The sequence below is a fragment of the Vitis riparia genome, chromosome 19 (assembly GCF_004353265.1).
Source record: "Vitis riparia cultivar Riparia Gloire de Montpellier isolate 1030 chromosome 19, EGFV_Vit.rip_1.0, whole genome shotgun sequence".
NCBI lineage: Eukaryota > Viridiplantae > Streptophyta > Magnoliopsida > Vitales > Vitaceae > Vitis > Vitis riparia.
In genome coordinates this window covers 25,283,186-25,303,743 of record NC_048449.1, presented here as the reverse complement: position 1 = coordinate 25,303,743, position 20,558 = coordinate 25,283,186, and the positions used below count along the sequence as shown (strand labels likewise).

General features: G+C 35.7%; 1 protein-coding gene across 1 annotated transcript; it reads right to left on the bottom strand.

Moving 5' to 3' along the window:
- Positions 1-5,514: 5,514 nt before the first annotated feature.
- LOC117909567 (ABC transporter D family member 2, chloroplastic) lies at positions 5,515-20,220 on the bottom strand. Its single transcript, XM_034823622.1, has 10 exons — positions 19,580-20,220; positions 19,291-19,498; positions 19,134-19,201; positions 17,768-18,094; positions 17,493-17,657; positions 14,515-14,743; positions 9,096-9,337; positions 8,696-9,008; positions 6,734-7,005; positions 5,515-6,070 (listed from the first exon to the last, which is right to left on the bottom strand). Exons 1-10 carry the CDS (start codon positions 19,865-19,867, stop codon positions 5,885-5,887), a joined length of 2,298 nt encoding a protein of 765 aa, XP_034679513.1. The 5' UTR covers positions 19,868-20,220; the 3' UTR covers positions 5,515-5,884.
- Between the last annotated feature and the right edge of the window lie 338 nt (positions 20,221-20,558).

Genomic DNA, 20,558 nt, shown 5'->3' with positions numbered 1-20,558 from the left:
CAAAATGATGCACCTCAAACCTTGCTTCCCATTTTTCTACCTTTGGTTTCAACACATGTGTTGGGCACCCCCAAATGTGAATGTGTTGCAAACTAGGTTTGCGACCTTCCCACTTCTCCATGGTAGTTAAAGGTATTGACTTGGAAGGTACTAGGTTGAGAAGGTAAGTTGTAGTATCCAAGGAATATCCCCAAAAGGATATAGGAAGTGATGAGAAACTCATCATAGATCTCACCATGTTCATCAATGTTTGATTTCTTTTTTTCTGCTACTCATTTTGTCGTTGAGTTCTAGGTGCACTCAACTAGGATATAACCCCATGATCCTTAAGGAAATAATCAAATTGAGTAAACATGTACTCACCACCTAGATCAAATCAAAGTGTCTTAATACATTTACCCAAACAGTTTTTTTATTGTGCCTTAAATTCAATAAATTTGTCCAATGCATTGGATTTCATATGTATTAAGCAAACATGACTAAACCTTGATTAATCATTTATAAATGTGACGAAATACTCATACCCTTCCCGTGCATGAACATTAAAAGCCCCACACACATCAGTATGCACTAACTTTAAACACGTTTTGCCTCTATATCATTCAGTAGTAAAAAGTCTCTTAGTTAATTACTTTCTATACAAGATTTGCAGACTAAAAGATCTTCTCAAAACAAAGAGTATAAAATTTCAAATTTAACCAATCTTTGGATCCTATTTAGATTAATATGACCTTGGCACAAGTACCAAAGCTATGTTTGATTAATGCTAGGTTTTATTCTTTTAAGTGAGATAAGATAATTCTTATTACTTAGCAAAATAGATAATGGAGCGACACGATTAAGATTATCTATTAGTGATCTTAAACATATAAATGAATCATTCAATTTAATAAAAAACCTGTTTATTATATATATATATATATATATCAATGAATTTATTTACATAAATTAGAAACTAAAATTAAATTCTTTCTAGATTTAAAATAATAAAGACAATCTTTGAGTTCTCAAAGACAACTATAATCTAAGATCAAGGTAGTGTCTTTCATTGCCTGCACAACAATCCTCACTTTAAAAACTAATGTTGAGTACATTTCCCTATCATGCAGGCTTCTCCTTAAATGAAATTCATATAAAGAATTATAGACATGATTAATGGCCCTAGAATCTATCCACCAAGAATTAGTGGAATCCACCACTAAACATGATTCAATTAAAAATAAATGATGAATACCTGATTGTTTCTTTAGGAAAACTAGGCACTCATTTTTCTAGTAGCCTTTCTTTCCATAAATGAAGTAGTTGCCCTAATCCTTACTCTTCTTCTTCTTACTCTTGCTCTTGAACTTTTTCTTTTTCTTGGTAGCCTCAAAAGTGTTTTTCTTTTTTTGGCTAGAAGAAGCCTTGACCGTTATATGAATGCCCCTCTAGTCCTTGAGAATTCCCTCAGGCATTTAAAGTTATCTTATCAATTCAAGTAAGCTCGTCATCAACTTATCCATAGTATAATTGAGCTTAAACTGCCTAAAAGAATCCAAAAATGTCTCTAAAACCATGTCAACCTCAATTTGTCCATCGATATCAACTCCAAGGATTTTCATCTCGTTAAAAAGTCTAATCATATTAATCATATGATCTCTAATGAGAGTTCCTTATGACATCTTAGCATTCACAATAGTCTTATTGACAACTTATCTAGCTAACATACCTTTGCCACCAAACATCTCATGGAAACCAAGAAAATTTTCACAAGTCGTTGGCATAGACACATACTGATGTTGCAACACATTCTCCAAAGATTGAAGTATGATACACTTAGCCTTTTGATGAGCATTATGCCAACTATGATATTTATCCTCCTTTTCTTAAGTTGAATGTTCATTAGGGGTAGATGGAGCAAGTTCTTGAGTTACCTACTTTAGCTCTTTTGAAGTGAGTACAATGTCCAAATTCCTTTTCTAATCCACATAGTTTGGATCAGTCAATTTATTAGCGGTGAGTATGAGATTAAGCGGATTGTACAACATGATAATTATAATAGAAAAGTAAACCATGCATTAATTAAAAGAACATACACAACATAAATAAATTTAGCAAAATATGTAGAGTTTTGAAGACCACATGTCTATTTGCAAGGTATCCTAGTATCATAAGAATCAAGCTCATGTGAGGTGAGTCATGACCTTATTACTAGTTAGAGACCCTCTTGGATTGATCTCATTGCCTTAACCATGAAGATACCTAAGGCAAGATCAACATACCTTTTTCTTTGGCCCATGGACTATGTAAGTGAGACCACGTGGGGAATTCAACCACTTCATATCGAATGTTAAATTAGAATCTTATACATAAAAAGAAAAATCATATTTTATAAAGACTTGGAAATTTATGAGCTCTTCCTTAAAAGAAAAAAATTTATTCATAAAGATCTCAAATTGTGAGAAGATTAACAAATATATTGGTAACCTTCGTAAACATAAATTATTTATTATGGATTTTTCAAAATTAACTTATTTCTTTAAATTATAACCTTGTGCATAAAAGGAAAAATCTTATTTTATGAAGATTTGGAAATTTAAGAAATCTTTCTGAAAAAGAAAAAAATTTATTCTTAGAGATCTCAAAGTTTGAGAAGATTTTAAATGAAATTAAAATCTCTAAGAATCAATTTTGAAAAAAAGAAAGAAAGCTCTTATTACCTTTTTCAACTTGTCTTTTCCTACAATAAAAGATTTTCTAATCAAGCACATTCCAATTTAATAAGTTATCTAATTTAGAAAAATCACATGAAAATTTATTTTTTAAGGATACCAAAATATTGAATTTATGCTTATCACATGCCAAAGAACATATATAACATAATAAAAGGAAATAAAATAAAATATTTTCCATGGCCTAAGGGATCCTGTTGTATATTTATTAATTAAATTTGGATAAAATTCAATTTAATAAAATTACCATAATAATCCTATAATAAAAATTAGGGTTAGAAATTAGAAAAGCAATCCCTAAAATTTAGAGAGAGAAAACCCTAAACTACAAAAATAAATGCACATGGATTGTATGTAGACTACTACACACAAATTCTTACCCTACCCCCATTCTTTTAAGGGTCTTTCTCCATGAATGACTTCTTTCTTCTCTTGGGTTACATAGATACCAAAACTTGATTTTTACAAAAATAAAAATAAAAATCCTATGCTCCTTTTGAATTCGGAGCATACAACCATCTATGAAAAAGAAAACTTTTTACAATAAAAAGTAATATATGCTCCTAAACGCAGAGCTTACAACCCATTCTAAACAACAAAATGGTTTTTCATCAAAAATAACAATCACATAAATAATATATGAATGAATAAAAATCATTCGTTCATCCTTGAGGCCATGGGATGAATTAAATAACCTTGCAAAACCAAATTAGCACATCTAAGAGCAAACCTAACATGCAAGAACTAACTTAGGGCTCTAATACCTATTTCTAGGAATGTCATATTGTTCTATTCCCTAGCCCTGAATCTAGTAAGGTGTATAAAATCCACCCTAGGCTTCTTTAAACCTAAAATAGCGAAATATATGACATCGAAAAACCATTACATTAATTAGATCTAGAGAATAAAAATAATATACATTCAATTTGGATATCCACAGATTGTTTTCAAGTTGATAAAATAGTAGAAGAAGAATCTAAAATCGTAGAAAGCATTGTGTTGCTCATCTACCCGGTGTTCTTCCACTCAATCTCTCCTCACTCTGATCTAGACATGAGAAAAGAGTGGACTTTTCTCTCTAGAAACTCTTTGGAAAATGATAGAAAAGTGTGTAGGAAACCTTAATCCCAAGGGGTTTTTATAGGGCTCCTAATTGACTTAAGTGATTAGGTCACCTAATCCAACTCACCCAGGTCCTAATTAATTAATTAATTAGCTCTATTGGGCATCAATTAATTCAATAGCTTGGTCTAAAAAGGCAATTCATAATGTCTAGTGCAACCTTACGTTTTTACCAAAACGCTTTTATATACACTTATGAACTTGAAACCTAAAATTTTCAAAACAAACAGGCTACCATAATCTATGAGCTCTAATGGGGACCATTAAGACTCATAGAAAAATACCAACTCTCTCATAATCCAATTTTGAAATTAATTCAACATTTCATTAAAGAGAATGAACTACAATTTAGTATCCTATGTAATTACAATGAGGCAAAGTTCAAATCCATGACTTGCTATCCACTACATGTAGACTCCCCATGAACTAGTGTCCATAATCTAACAAGGTAGTGCTATCACCTATCAAGATTACCACTTCAGTTATTGAGTTACAAATCCACCTATTTATATGATCAATTGACATACTCTAACGCCAATGAACATATGTCAAATTCCACTAAGTGAAATGCTACGATCGTAGTCTTGTAAATCACATGTTCTTTAGATCACCCAAGATGATACATTTTCTCAATTCCATGAGATATTATAGTGCCCCTATTGAGAATATTTATTGTCACTAGCCTCTATCAATAGTAACTCAATCCATAAGGATATGACCACATTTGGATCTTGCGCACAAGTTAAAGTTTTTTCATGAATTTGGCATAGGATCAATATCCCTCAAAATTAAGAGTCCATGTTGTATAATAACTTAGTGAATTATGATTATTGATAACCTTACATTTGATTCACCATAGATCTTATCCAATGCATATGCACTTCCCACTAAAGTGTCATCAAGAAACAATTTTAAAAAATTCTAAGCTACCTAAAAGCCATCCCAAGTGAGGGTTTGTTTTTTAAGAAGAATGATTATCTTCTTGTAAAAGCTTATACTATGCAAACCAGCCTGGTTCAATTCATAGATCAATTACAAGTTATTGTACTTTTGTGGGATGTAACTTGGTTACTTAAAAAGCAAGAAGCACCCTATTGTTACATAATCAAGCATTGAAGCTAAGTTCGATATATTAGCCCAAGGAATTTGTAAAGTATTATGGATTAAAAATCTTCTCAATGAGCTACAACTAGAGCCTAAATGATCAACAACTAACCACATATGACAATAAGGTTACTATCAATATTGCTCACAACCCAATCTAACATGAGAGAATAAGTTTGTGAAAGTGGACAAATACTTCATAAAAGGAGAAAATTGAGAGTGACCAAATTGTAACTCCTTTTGTGTCTACTAAATAACAATTGGCCAATGTATTTACAAAAGGAGTCATAAACGCTATTCCTAATTCTGCAAAACAAAAGCTTGGAATGCATAATATCCATGCACCAACTTGAAGGGGAGTTTTGAAAAATATGAAATATTCTTTCTAATTTGATCATGAGCTAAAATCGCATAATTTTAAAATAAAATAAAATCAGATCGATATACTTAATAGTAAGATGGAAAAGTTAGAGCAATTGTAAGAATTTTCTTTTATTTCCTTAGTCTATTTCCCTTTTTTTCCCTTCTTTCTCCTCTAGCAATATGGTTTGTATAAATAAGTTACAACTCAGTCAAATCAATGACAACAAATTATTCTGAATTCTAATTCCAACTCTCAACAACACATTTTAGGTTCATGCTAAAGCTTTCAACAGGAGGCCCGTGCAAAGAAATGTGTGTAAATGAGTGATGCTGTAATTGACAAGGTGTTGTTAAACATCAAAGAACTAAACAAAGCAGTTATAAAATGTGGCAGCACAAAATGTGGAGACCATAGTTGTAATGCAACAGAGCAGCAGCATGTGACAAATTTGATTGGCCATTTACAACTGCATCCTGTTATATAAGTCCCCTAACAGAATGGTTCCTTGCCTCTAACCTGATCCTCTTCCAGGAGGACAATGTGCCACCTTAAAATGTGCGATTCGACTTCCAAGAAACTGCACCTACAGCTTTGACAAATTGTACATGGTGTCCTGATTGATGGGCTCAATGTACCAATTACGTTGTGTACTGTTAGGATCTGCTGCAGATATATGTAAGCGCCTATTGTGGTAACCATAAAGGGTTCTTCGATGGCCAATGCTAACATATGTTATACCTGCAGCTTCAATTTGCTGGTATAAGTGAGCCTGCAAAATACGCACAACCATTAGAAAAAAAAAATGTGAAGAGCTGCTATGCTAACATTACTTAAAAAGACTCGGTCTTTTTGGCCTAATGGAGGCAAAACTAGCAAGAAGGCAGTTATGGTCATTACTTGAAATGAAGTGCACAAGAAGAAAGCATCCATATAAACCAGGTATTGTTTGGAACTTGTGGCTTGAATTCTAGCAATAATTTCTGGACTCAATTGTCATTTCTCCATTTACAAACATTTCATCCAACATAATACCTTGTCTATGATCTGCAGCACTCTCCAGAGTTCTTATCTTACATCTTGTAAACAATCTAAACCAAGTCTTGTTTATCTGTTAATTTCATCCTTTGCCACCGACAAAAATATTTCTTTCTGATGTAGTAAATTAGCATTTTCCCTGTCTGAAATGTTCAATGTTGTGGGCTTCGCTACGAGTAGGAGTTAACCATATTTATGCATAGTGCCTGGAAATCTATTTTGATGTCCATAGTTCATACTTCAATAAACTGGGAAGGTACTTTACCTGAACAAATACACTTTGACCTTCTAAAATAAAGGACAATAAAATCAGCTGCATTTGTCAGTCCATGGACCAATTTGGTCACAAGACATGCATAGTAGGATGAGAGGATAAGAAAAAAACGTCTGTTCATACCTCATTAGCTTCATCCAAGGCACTGGTGGATTCATCTAGTAGAACCAAATTTGGTTTTGAAAGCAGGAGACGTGCAAATGCAAGGCGTTGCTGCTCACCAAGGGAAAGAACACTGGACCACTCATATGTGGAATCCAAACTATTAAAACGAGAAAGTATATAGCCAAGGCGAACGTCCTCTAGAACCCGTATTATATCATCTGTTGTGGGCTTCCTAGGATTTTCTCCCTCATTTTCCAAGGTAGATACCCCCATCAAGAAAGGAAGAGTGCCTGTGGAAAAGTTAGCAAGCACTATATATCTTAAAATAAGAAACTTGAACAATGAAAAAGTTAAGCAGCCAACATCATGGAACGGTTCCCATGGCTTGAAGAGAGCAATCAATCTGCCCATAATAGTATATCTTATGTAAACTAACTTCAGGACTAGCATGCTGTATAACATAAAAGATAGGGGCAAGCCTCATGTGCATCCTAAATACCAACCAAAAGAAAACAAGCTTTGCAAACTGGAAGTAAACATATAGAAAGCAATAATGCCCTGCCACCAGTACCTCAAGAATGTTGCCACTCAAAAAAACACCCTAAAAGTTTATTATAGAGAGATAGGTATCTCAAGTTCCAGACCTTGGAACCACCCATTTCACGCAAGTGATGGAGAAGTAATGTATGTATGACTTCCAAGCTACTAAACAATGAATAGGCAGAAGCCTGAGGTTCTCCTCCTTGCTTTTGCATTACAACACCAATCAGGAATCGTTGTCCTTATGCGAACCATGAGGTTAATGGTACCAATTTTGTCTTCTCCTGCAGTCCAAGGGATAAATGCCACTCTAGATGCAGCCACCTTCCATACTTTGCTTCACCAGAAGCAACTTTCACTACCTTCCACTATGGCGTGGAGTTTTCACCACAAAATTACAATTACAACTTCTCCAAATAAAAAATTTTCCCCTCCTCACCCACCCACATCCTTCACCACCAAACTCCCAAGCATCACCTCTCCAAAGAAGGATGTTTCCGAAGGTATTCCTATTTCTTCTGCACAAAATTCCGCCAAGTTAAGGCCACCTGGAAGAAGCAATAGGAAAGAGACCTGGAAATTGTTTGCGAAGGGGAAACCCTCACACCATTTATCATGCCATAAAGGCACTTTTCTCCACACCACAAATGCACTCCGAAATCTTCCAAACCTCTTATTGTGACTTTCCACATCTTCATCCCATACAGATTCTTCACCTCACAACTTCACCAACCAGGATCAAACTATCCATTTTTGCATTTCACAACATTCCTATAGAATACTCCTTCCTTTCAGAAGAGACAAAGTTGCTTCAATAAAGTCTTATTTACTCCACCAAATGCTGGATCTCTAAATCATCATTTCTTATGTTTATCAACATTATCCTGATCAACTAAATGGATCTAGGCTCCTCTAAACCTCCCTACCATAAGTTCAATGAGGTTTTAAGCTCACTACCACCAAACTAGGCTGGGAAACAAATAGAAATGAAATAGGTACAACAAATTTATCAGGTTGAAATCAACAGAAACCTAAGAAATAGGTGGAAAAAGATTGACTAGGCCAGAATCTTTGCAACCACATAAGGTTCATGATTACTTTTTACAGCATAATACGCACAAGAAAACTGCATGTGTTAGTTAGATTCAAGTTCATTTCTTTAGTGACAGAATTCTTTTTAATAACTCTGACAAGTTTTGGTAGTAGTTTAGAATCTATTAGAGCAAATCTTTCCTATTAGAGCTTTGTTTGAGCCTGAAAGGTCATTCACATCCACATTAACAGTTCTGCAATCTTCAGTTGATTGAAATAAGAAACCTTTTTATATAGAGAGAGTCAGGAGTTATAAATCAAAAGATTTTTCTTCTTTCAAACTTCTATTTTTAAGAAACTAACCATCAACTGTCCCTTTTCTCTAAAATTAAATTTAAAACTACATACCATCTGGTTCATCACCATCTGTCATGGGAATTACATCTTCTGCCCATGTAGGATATAGCAATTGTTGCCGAAGTGTTCCCAAAACCATATATGGTCTCTGAGGAAGGAAAAATATGCCTCTAGAATCTTTGTTTTTGGGTTGTTCAACTCCCGGATATGTATCTTGTGAAGGAGTTGCTTCAAGAGGAGCTGCTCCCAGCAGAGGATCTTCATCACCTTTCACAGAAAATGTGATTTTTCCTCTTCCAGTACTCCAAAGACCAGCCAGAGCTCGTAACAAAGAAGTCTTACCACTCCCACTAGGTCCTGTTACCTGTTAATGCAGCTATACACAAGTGAATAACTGCTTCATTGACAAGTTTACCAACCTAGAATGGAAAATGTAAACAGAACCACTAACCAGCAAATGATCCTTTTCATATATCTCCAACGATAAATCCCAAATAAGTGCAGTTTTACTTTTTGGTGTCAGGAGAGTCAAATTCTCAATGTCAAGTAACTTTTGACACTTATCCATGGCCATAGATCCATTAGACTCCAACAAGGTCAAACTTTTTACATCATAGTACACAAGATTAATTTCTTCTGAAGGGTCAGAGAGATCTTTAGAGCTGCTGTTATCCAGAATATCATCAAATTCACCTGCATACATGGGAGGTATCAAAACAGTAATCATGGTAGGTATTTATTCAATTCACCTACATACATGGGAGATATCAAAACAGTAATCATGGTAGGTACTTATTCAATTCAAAGACATCTAACCAACAAAGCATTAAAAGTCATGTAGGATTACTAAACCAGGAACTGGTACTGACTACATCAAAATGCTAGTGTGCAGAAACAAGCCAGTAAACCATGAAATACACACATACATAGTGTAATATGTACTTAAAATTCTTGAGGATTTGGATTGGCAGGAAAGCAGAACAAACATTGTACATGGCCAAAGTTTACACAGAAGAGCTCCAATTCATGACATAATAAAAATATCAGGATATAGGGTTTCTGAACTAGCTTGAGAAACCTGATAAACTTTATTGGTCCTAATGGTTTAACCTTTTGGGTCAAACATAGTTATAAAAGGCACGCTTAAAGCGCACCTAGGCTCAAGGTACAACCACTCCTTAGTTATAGCACCTCGCTTGCCAAGACATGCTGCGCCTTATTGAAGAGGTATGCCTTATCTACTTTGCTCTTCCTTTTTAAACACTTTTATTCTTGAAATTTCAAATTATATATTGAAATTTATATAATTTCATTACTTTTTTATTGAATATTTCTTTTAAATGTTTGGAATCTTAAATTTTTTACTTATTGGATTAGATTTTGAATCATATTTTATAAAATTAATACGCATCACAGGTTGCATTTCACTTCACTTAGGCGTGTGCCTTGTGTTGCTCCTTGCACCTAAGTTGTAGGAGACTTTTGCACCTTAGGTGCACCTTGCGCCTTTTAAAACTTTGTCAAATTGGTAGCTTAACATGGGGAACATAAATTATTTTGGAGAACAATGATATAAAAGGCAAGGACAAACAAGTCATTGCAGAAAGAAGAAAAGCCACATGAAAACTACAAATACAATGAAAGCAATAACATAGTGGCATTACAAAGAAACAAGATCAAGAAGGATAAAATGTTTAAATTCCTACACAGCCAAAGCCCTCTTTAGTCTACAAATCCATTTGAGTTAACCAACTATGAATCCCCATGAAAGTAGTGGCCATTAAAAGGAAAATATCTAATAGTTCCTAAAAAAACACATGTAAACAATAGGCTGCCTTATGGTATTCCGTTTATAAACTAACCTTTAATATTTAGTATTTTTTAAAGGACCCAACTCTATTCAAAGCTCCAGAACCAATACTTTCTATAACTAATTATATAACAATATTTCAAGAGATTTTTACATTTAATTATATTACATATTGTGCATATCATCAAATAATAGTTCAACAGTCAATCACAAACCTACAAAAGTCAAACATCATTATTGTGAAAGAAAAAAAGAAGATGAAAAAACCTTTCTCTGCTTATTTGGATGCAAGAGGATCCTAAGCTCTATAAGAAATGAATTTTCAGGTAGCCAACCTAGAGCTCAAGTTAAGTAAAAGTTTTTTTTATCTCCATTGGAGTTATTATCGAGAATACTAGTTCCTTTTTCCTTTTTGCTCCTTCCAATTGCAATCAGCGCTTTCCATACCAAGCCCAGCCCTGAGAAGTAGTTAAAGCTTCTAGATTGCTGTGTGAAATTCCTATAAAACTAAAAGAAAAGAAATAATACAACAGCTATAAAGCTCACCATGCTTTATGGCACAAAAGTCTCTACAGTGAACAAAAAACATCTCTACAAAATGAGCATAATGTACTTATTCATGACAAGGTATAGGTAACCCCCATGGAGGACAACAGGAGATATAGTCACCTAAGATGTTCAGTTCATGTTCAACTAACTGCTCTAGTAAAGAAGAATAATATGAGTCAAGTTGGAGGAGCAACAAGGAAAAGAGTAAGGCCTAAAAAATGTTGGCCAAGGTGGGTAAGAAGAAAAAATCATGGCCTATGATCTAATTGAAGATATGACAACAATAGAGCTAAGCAGCAAAATAGGATTCATGTCATGAATCAGGTAGTTAAGACATGAAGCTTTTAACTTGTTGCTACCCCCTTTATATGTATAATCATTTGAACATCTATATTCACAGGTCAATAATAAAGTGAACATGGCCTAATAGTTCCTTGATCCATAATGACTCATGGTAAAGGCCAAGCATGTGGTGGTGACCAAGTGGCCTTTGGAAAGATGAAAAATGATAATGTAAAGATCACTATGCAACTTGACATGACAGAAACTATTGAAGTGGGGTCCACTGGGCAATATATGCATGAACTGCATCAGGCCCCACCAGACACTGTATATAAAATGAGTCTAATAACACCTTCATCCTTTTCTTATATTCAAAAATAATATATTTAAAGGAGCATAATAAAAAGGGGACCCAACCCGCATGCATTAGCCACTTGCACAAGAAGTATACAAGGACTACCAAAAGAACATAATCAAAGAAGAAATCCTAGAGCCCAATGTATTTTCTCAATTGAGCTGTTGGAAAATTTCCACCTCAATCAAAGGTGGGATGGCTTGAGAGTCTTGATTTCATGGTCAAATCTAAAGCTAATGGAACTAGTTATGTGTCCATTACACAACCAGTGGAAGCCACCTTTATGGTCTCAGTGTTTTAAGAAGAATCGATGAATGAATCAAATTGTAACATGTGAGTAATGTACTCATAATCTGCCATGAATTTGCATAAGGTGTTTGTTGATTGATAATATTCATCCTAATCCTAACAGAAAAAAAGAATCTTGTAAAAGAACACCTAGTACTAACCTTCTTCAAAGAAAGGCCTAACCTCACAAAGAAAAGAACTCCCATAGATTTTTTATTTTATTTTACTTTTTGGTTAGGAACTCTTGGAGGTTTATTTGTAGAACCTCAAGAAAAACTTTAGAAGAAGTAATTTTTGCAGACCCCGATAGAGATTTCCCCCAAGGAAATACTAAGTTAAAGATCCAGAACATGTTCAGAACTATCCTTCAAGGGAGGCAGCTATAAAGTATAGACTCAAAAGTGTTGTCTATAGGGCTCTTCGTGACCCTGTCACTTCTATGACCCTCAATGTGCTCCCCTCAGTTGCCCACACTCCCTTAAGCCAAGTATCTTCATTCAGACCTCACTGGTAAAGGGATATGTTCTCATTATAATGCTAGATAATCATCTTGACAGTGCAGCTTACAATGATTTTCTATATTAGATTCCCCAAACAAAGAACCTAAACAATCTAAAACTATATCTTTTATAAGGAAAATATACTAAAAAAAGGGGTGTATATCACATGTATTGCAAAGTATATGAGTTGCATCTAGAGAAGAGACAAAAGAAAAGAAAGCCATGAAAGCCTCATCTCAACTTCCCTCCAATTTATCAATTAAATCGGAAAGGGACTCTCTTATCCATCACAGATTTAGCCATCCATACAAATAGAGATTGTAAAAGAGTCCTCCATTTTTAGTCTCAAATTTTCTTTCACCTCAAAGATTCATCCATTCTTTCAAGGGGTTTTCCTTCATCCACTTTTCCTATTCCACCTCACAAGCTTGCTATACCTGATAAGAAAAAGCCTACTTCAATTATATATATATATATATATATAATTAAAACATGCAGATGGACTTGGCTTCTCCAATTTAAACAGGTTGGCTTCAGAACTGGATCTAAGAGAAGATTCATTTTTGGGTCAAACAGATAATTATTGTGTCTATAAGTTGTATTGAGTCAACTTAGAGTGCAATCCAAATATTGACCAATTACCATGACTCTTGAGGTGGCTTCTGCAACTAGTTTGAAACCCAGACTTGCCCTAATCTATGTTGCATGGGTTTGGGTATGAGTGTTGGATGTGGGCATGTATCTAGGTGTCTAATCCTTTACAACTCAAATTTTAGGATATGGCGACTTGACTAAAAAGGATCCAAAAAATAGGCACAGGTAATGGGACACAAAAAATTTTAATTAAAAATAACTGGAAGTGAATATATCCTATTTAAAAGCCCTCATCTTTTCCCTCTATTCCCTTTTTTTCCTCTGATTCCTAAATATTCCAACAAAAATTCACTTTTCAGCTAACTCTTCTTTTTCTTTAATGTAATTATTAGTAAGAAAGTTCAAAGAATAAAAGAATATTAAGGAAAAAATCAAATAGCCACACCCAAAAATAAAATAGGAGTGCCCAAGAAGAATCCCATAAAATAAAGAGTTTGCTTGTTTTTACTTTGTATTTTCTTGTATTTGATTCCTTGTAGTTTTGTTTTTCTTTGGTGGGAGGATTCCTCATCCTTCTCTTGTACATCCTTTTTATCAATATATTCCTTTGTCGTTTCCTATCAAAAAAAAAAAAAAGAAGAATCCCATACCCACCCCCGTGTCATCTCATGTCAACAAGCATATGTTGGGTGAAATTGAAGGATCCGGGTATCACAGGTCCTGATTCATCTACCTTACTGGAAATGAAGTCAATGTTCTTTTACTTTTCTCTTTTATACTACTAGTGAGTGTGAAATTAAAGAGCATGGAAAAGAATAACATGGAAATATAAACCATAAGGCATATGTGCGATGATAACAAAGATGCATTAGTTACATCCAATATTAAAAGGTCAAGAAGCTCAAGCAGAAAAAGCAGTATTTTTCCTGTTAAATATAGATATTGATACAAGCAAGACACTTCCACTCATGTAATACTGCTAAGCATCAAAAAGGAAAATCAATCTTTCATTTAGAATTCACATAACATTAGATCATTCACTGACTGCAAAAGTGCATACTCGTTATTGGAGATAATTTTTTCCTGCACTACAGCTATTATCAACAAATGAGAGCTAAGAGAAACAGCTTTCTCCTTCACTATATTGCAGATAGCTAGCTAGTATGGATGAGCAAAATGGAATAAGAAAATTGACAACTCAAAAAACATTAACTGAAGTAAGTTTGTCCCAGGACAATATTAATGCAATTTAATGTTCAGAATGATAAGTATCTCAATTATCCAGTGAAAAACAGATCCATGTTTTCTGTATATGTTGTACTTGATTTTATGTTTCAACCTTCTCCACAAAGATCACTTATAGGATGGACCTAGAAAATCTGTTCACTTAGTAGCAAGTTAAGGAACTAACTAATCTCCTTTCAAGTTTATTTGGTTGGAAAAATGTAAATTCAAACAAAACATGCAGGAGATAAAAGGAAAAACCAAATACCAAGTCGATCAATGACAGCTGAGAAGGCACTTATCGCCTGAAACTGGTATACAATGAGGGAAAAATCACCAAGGATGTGATTGAAAGCAGATACAGACTGATTTATGACACCAAACTCAATTTTTCCTGAGAAATACATCGGAGCAACAACTGCAGCTGGAAGAATCTGAATAAGGTAGCGGTAGCCACTGGTAAAGAATTCTAGATTTCTGGAAGAAATCAACAATTGCTGCAAAATAGAAAATTTGAAGTCAGATGGATCATATAAAGATATAAAGGTATGTTGAGATAGAAGCCTTGTGACATTGGACCCAGAAAATGTGTCCAGTAACATAACCTATGCATACCAAAATAACAAAGTTATTAAAGACAAACAAGAAATCAAGTCTGACCTCTATATTAACAGGCAGGTACATGCAACCAAAAAAAAGTGCAATTTAACAATCTTCAATTGTCAAAATGCCCAAAAGAAGACGTCAAGGCTGTATACTCTTTGGTACTTTCATTATTCTGAAAAATGATAATTACCCTTGTTTATTTTGGTTGTACATACATATGTGAGTAGGTGGGTTGGGGGGTGGCGGTGGTGGTTGATGTTGGGGGTGGGAGGATGACAAACCTTTTCTTGCCATTCTTTGGGACTTCATATTAGGACAATTAAGAAAGCAACAGGTGATTATGCAATCAATTTATGAGAGTAGATGTTCATCAAATATCTTTCCCTTGCCAATTTACTAAAATCTTAACTTCATTAATTTCTCACATTCTCTGCATGCCATGTGTCTAGTTTAAAGCATGTGGGTGGCTCGGACGAGCGAGGAGCAATGCAACTGCACTGGATGAACTGTTCCTCAAATTAAACTAAGCAGCACCAACAATAAAATCTAAGAGAAGCCAGAAAGATGTTCAGCATGGCCAAAAAACCACAACAACCAGATCCTATGTGCTGAAACCTTATGCCTATCCATCTCGACAACATAGTGTCACATAGACAAAGCAGTTCTCTGCTAGCATGACACCAAGTGTCTTCCATATCCACAAGGAAGCACCACGTTGCCATCTCCATACCTTCTTCCATACCAACATATTGCAGCACTGAGGCAAGGATGCCCACCCACCATGCATGCCAAGGGAATTCCCCTACTTCCAACTCCAAGTACAGGTCACACCTTGTGGATCTAAGGGGAAGGCTACTTCGCTTCCATTATTGGGAATCAAAATTCCTCTAAAGAGATTGCCTCCTAATGATCACATGCACCCCCTCAAATGTTATTCATCTTTCTGCATTTAGAGTTGGACTTAAGAACAGAGGTTTGAGTCTGTGGGCAGGGAAGGGTGAATGGGCATAGTACATCTAGGTGGTAAAATCAGCCCTTCACCACCGAGTGCATAGGAACTGGTTTGAAGATCTTGGTATGTCAGCTTGATGTGAAGGCTCACCAGGGCTGAAACACATTAAACTTGTTTTGACTAGAATGATATGCAGGGGGGATCTGCCAATCACTAGCAGATTCAAGTGGGGCTTAGAGGGGGCACAAGCCCCCCTGAAAAATAAAAAATTCACCATGCAAAACTAAGTTTTGATCCTATGACCTCAGTTTTGGAGAGAAATTACCTCCCACCCCCCGAAATGCAATCTCTTTCATTTTGCCCCCTCTGGATCCTATTTGTAGCTCACCCCTGCCACCAATGTTTGTGAGGCACATGTTAGCATAAAAAACATCCACATCATCACATGATGAGTATTGAGACTACTTCATGTTCCAATTTTTTCAGCAAGAAGAAGACAAAAAATGCTTATGCTCCCTGGTTCTCAAGATTCTCTCTAAATCTAGGACTCTCGATATGTAAGCTGTCATTCTCCAACCCACCCCCTACTCAAACTTGGACATCTCATCATTCCATCTTACTAACCTCCCCTCACTAAGAACTATATGGGACAAACTTACATTCCTTGTCATACAAATGTTCATGGTCCAAACCATAAATAAGAAGAACAAAACTCCAATTTTACTTCACCACTCTTAAATCAATGTATCGCACAAGAAGGGCAGGGTTGGTCAGCTCTTTGAGCAAACTCTTGGGTTTGTAAGTTTTGTTATGGTCTGCATGCATATTTCCTACACGCCAAGGCTGCACCATATTTAGTGGGGTTTTTAATATATTTTCTCTAGTCTTAAATGACTGGACTTCGTGGAGAGGGCACAGATAGTTAGCACTTTGTGTGGGATTGTATTTTTTTTTTAGCTTTATTAAAGGTCTCCATATATGCTTCCTATATGCCAAGGTTAGTGGAATTCTTATTATATTTTCTGTTGCTTGCCTACTAGAAAAGTCATGTAAATGATGGGACCTATCTCTGGCCCATTGTGTATGGATTCATCAAAGGGGTACCAAATGGGAAACTGCCACCAAAGACAACCAACCATGTACCAAATCACATATTGCAAACACATTCAACCAGTCATGCTGAAACATTTTTACCCATTTCTCGTAAATGGAGAATAAAGCTTCAAAAAATGACTTGATGATCACAAAACATCTGTGTTCCCAAAAGTATCCAGTTTCTCAGGTCATAACATCCATATGGATATTGAAGTTAGCCAGAAGAACTCCCACATCACTGATGTTTCCAGTCACACAGAAGAACTCATTTACTGTCCCCAAGATTGCAAACAAAGATAAAATCAGTCAAATATCATCACAATATGACATTGAAAATAAAAATAATGAGAGAAAAATTTGAGAATGAAACAACCAGAAGAGTGTTAAAATACAATGTAATACTATTACCATGTTAAAATGACCCTCAAATAAGAAATGGGATTGAAGTGCTTGCAATCGAATTGAAAGGAAATATGAAAACTAAAATAAAGGACTTAAGAGAAAATGACATCCTCAAGGAAAAAGCCTTTGACTGCAAACAGTGAAATCATAATCATGGGAATGCATATAGAAGAAATACAAGGGATCCATACGGTTAAATTTTCAAAGGCACTCCTGAAACGCTGAATCAGAAGTTGCATTTCACTTTCCTCGCCACTATAGAACGCAATTGATTCAGCATTTTCACGAATACGCACAAGTCCATAACGAAAATCTGCTTCTTTCTTCTCTTGCAAGAAATTTAGGTTTACCAGTCCCTGAAATCACAGATGAAATATTTCCTATTGACTGGAGTAAGAATATGTTCTATTGCATAATGTTTCACTGCAAATTCAAAATAATGATTTCAAAAAGGTAGGAAAATTACCCTTCCAAGAAAAACACTAATAGCTGTTCCACCAATTGAATATACAAGAAGTACAACAAAAAGCGGTGGGTAGATGCCATACAGGATGTTACTAAATGATATCAAGTCTACAGCAGCATTAAAAAATGCCAGAGAGAATGAAAGCGCTGTTCCTGTGAAGGAACTTAAATCGTCAACAATCCGCTGATCTGGATTATCAATTATGGATTGGGACTGTATTTTGTAGAATGTCCAATTCTTTAGATAGCGTTCCATGTAATAGCTTGTCATCCAAGATCTCCATCTTAAAGCAAGAATTTCTCTGGCATAATCCCTCAACACAAAGAACTGCAAGACAAAGATAATGCAGCAAGCAATATACAAATTAGAAAGATCAAAAGCACATGAAACTGAATATGAACCCAATGATACTATGAAAATTGCCTAGAGCCGTCATGACACTATGAAGCAAAGGAAAAGTAACAGAACTAATACGGTCCCGTATATTCATTAAAAAAAAGTAACAAAATATTTATGCATATAATCAGCACTTGCAAAAGAAATGCCCTCCAAAAATATGTCAAGACCCCACTTGGACCTTGGAAAGAATAATGGAAAATGGAAATGCTAAAAATACCTAATAAAACTAGATTCCTTTCTCAAGCAATTAAGAGCATGTTTGGAATGCTAGAATTGGGGACAGGCATGGGAAATCCATTTCGTTTAAAATCTATTACTGTCTTTGAATGACTTATTAGAAATGTGAAATAGGAATAAAAAATTCATTCTCATGAAACCAAAACTAACTCATGTCAAGACTTGAATTTCTCTCTCCCACATGGTTTTGTGATTCATCTCCCTTTCTCATTTCTATTCTCTTACACCTAGTGCACCCTTTCAGTATTGTCTTTTCCTGATTGTTTCCAGAATCCAAAGATTGCCTAAAAGAGACAAGCATCATCTGCTCAGGATCTGATAGCATCGAAGATGTGCTTCAAATTAGGCTGCTGTCACCGCTAAGACAAGCAGACACGTGGTGTTGACTTGCATACTCCCGGATTTAAACATCATTTAACAGAATCATGAGTGGTCACAGACAGGTGCCAAGTTTCATTACATTAACCTTGTAAGAATGACAACATGAACAAATTTTTGGAAAAAAATGAAATAATCAATTAAAAAATCCAGATAGAAGCTTTACACACCTTGAGTTCAGTTGTTCAATTTTTTTTCATATTTTCTCATGTATTGAAAAAAGTTGAAAGCCAAAAATGAAAGGATAGAAAAAAGTCATTTGCTCAGCAAATATGGTACGGCCGGCAGCAGTTAGTAATGAAGGAAAGACTCAGCGAGCAATACCTAAGAAAGTGCAGCAATATATGCTCACCGGAATTCCTCCAGCAAAAGCGCCAAGATAGTACAAGAGTTGCTTGGTGAACTGTTCTTGGTCCTTATCTTGCATTGGCCAAACAAGTAGATGCAATTTACTACCAAATCAGCATGTATCAATAAATAAAGCGAAGGAGAGAATTCAGAAATCTCACTGGCGAGGGCATTGTAGAAGTCGCGGCCCAGGAAATTGAAACCGACACTGATCCCAGTGGTTCCTAGAGTGAGCGCAAACACAGCCGCCAGCTGCAATCTGGCTTGTACCTTGTCGTCTGACCACCAGTACGGAGCCGCTACTTTCCAGAATCTCCTGAAAAGCGTGGGAATGTCAGGGGCCTTTCTCTTTACATCATCCTCCTCCTCCTGAGACAAAAACCCATCCAAATTAAACAATGCCAAGAAGCAGGAACAACATCAAAGGAAAAAATAGAAGATGAAAGAGACCTTTTCGGGCTGCGGAGGTGGTGAAGACGGGGAAGAAGCGGTGACAGCAGCGGAAGAAGACGTGATATTGAAGTTGTCATCAAGAGATGAGGATGAGGATAGGAATGTGGATGGGTTTTTGGAACTCCTCCTCCTCCTCTTCCGGGGAACGTGGGACATGGCCACAGCTGGAAACGAATGGGAGAATGCGAATCTGAGTGGTTTGGTGAAGTGGCTCAGACTCACGCTATGGTGACTGGAGAGAGGGTGTGGAATTTTTCCCACTCCCACTGCCTGTGTTCGAATCATTTTTCTTCGTCCCCTTGTTTTTTAAACTTCCTTCTTCTTGTTGTTTTGTTGCCACGTCTTCTCGAATCTCCTTCCGAATTCGGAATAGCGCGTCTTAAAAAATTAATACTTCTGCCTCTGGAGCCTGCAGCCTGGAGCTGCTACCTCTGATTCAGGTTCAGCGGCTTCTCAAATCTCAACCACGCTTCTTCCCAGTTATCCCCAAGGCAAGAGGCTTAGCGAACCCAATCATGCCACGCCAGGTCGCCTCTTCGTCTTCGTTTTTCTACTGACCAGCTCACCTCCTCTCTCTTAAATTCCTCGTTTTCAGGATTGAAAATGAAATAAAATGTAAAACAAACTGCACCACACCTTTTCATTTGAAGAACTTGGCCTAATCTAATTCAATTCCATTCAGTGACCAAAAAAAACATACTAATTAATAGTAATTACAATAATATCACTATTCCACGTCTCACACCACACAATACCATCCTCTTATTGTGCATGCCTGGGAGGGGGACTCTCGTTGCATATTTTTTACTTTTCCCTTTAAAAATAAATAAATCGAATTAGATGCTGGCACATTTCATGTCCCTTCTGTGTAGTGTGTACAACCAGAGACTAAGATTTGATTGCCGCCTGAGTATAGGCTATAGACTATAGTAAAGAAGATAAAACCATCGCTATTTAGGGCAGGCTCACATGCATA

What these genes read in the sequence shown, in the direction of transcription:
- LOC117909567 (XM_034823622.1), bottom strand. Translation starts at nt 19,867, where the DNA reads ATGATTCGAACACAGGCAGTGGGAGTGGGAAAAATTCCACACCCTCTC. An exon ending in GTGCCTTTGAAAATTTAACC is followed by an intron (nt 14,744 to 17,492) that starts GTATGGATCCCT and finishes TCTATTTTGCAG; the next exon opens with CAATTGTTGATTTCTTCCAG. An exon ending in AGCTGTCATTGATCGACTTG is followed by an intron (nt 9,338 to 14,514) that starts GTATTTGGTTTT and finishes CCATGTATGCAG; the next exon opens with GTGAATTTGATGATATTCTG.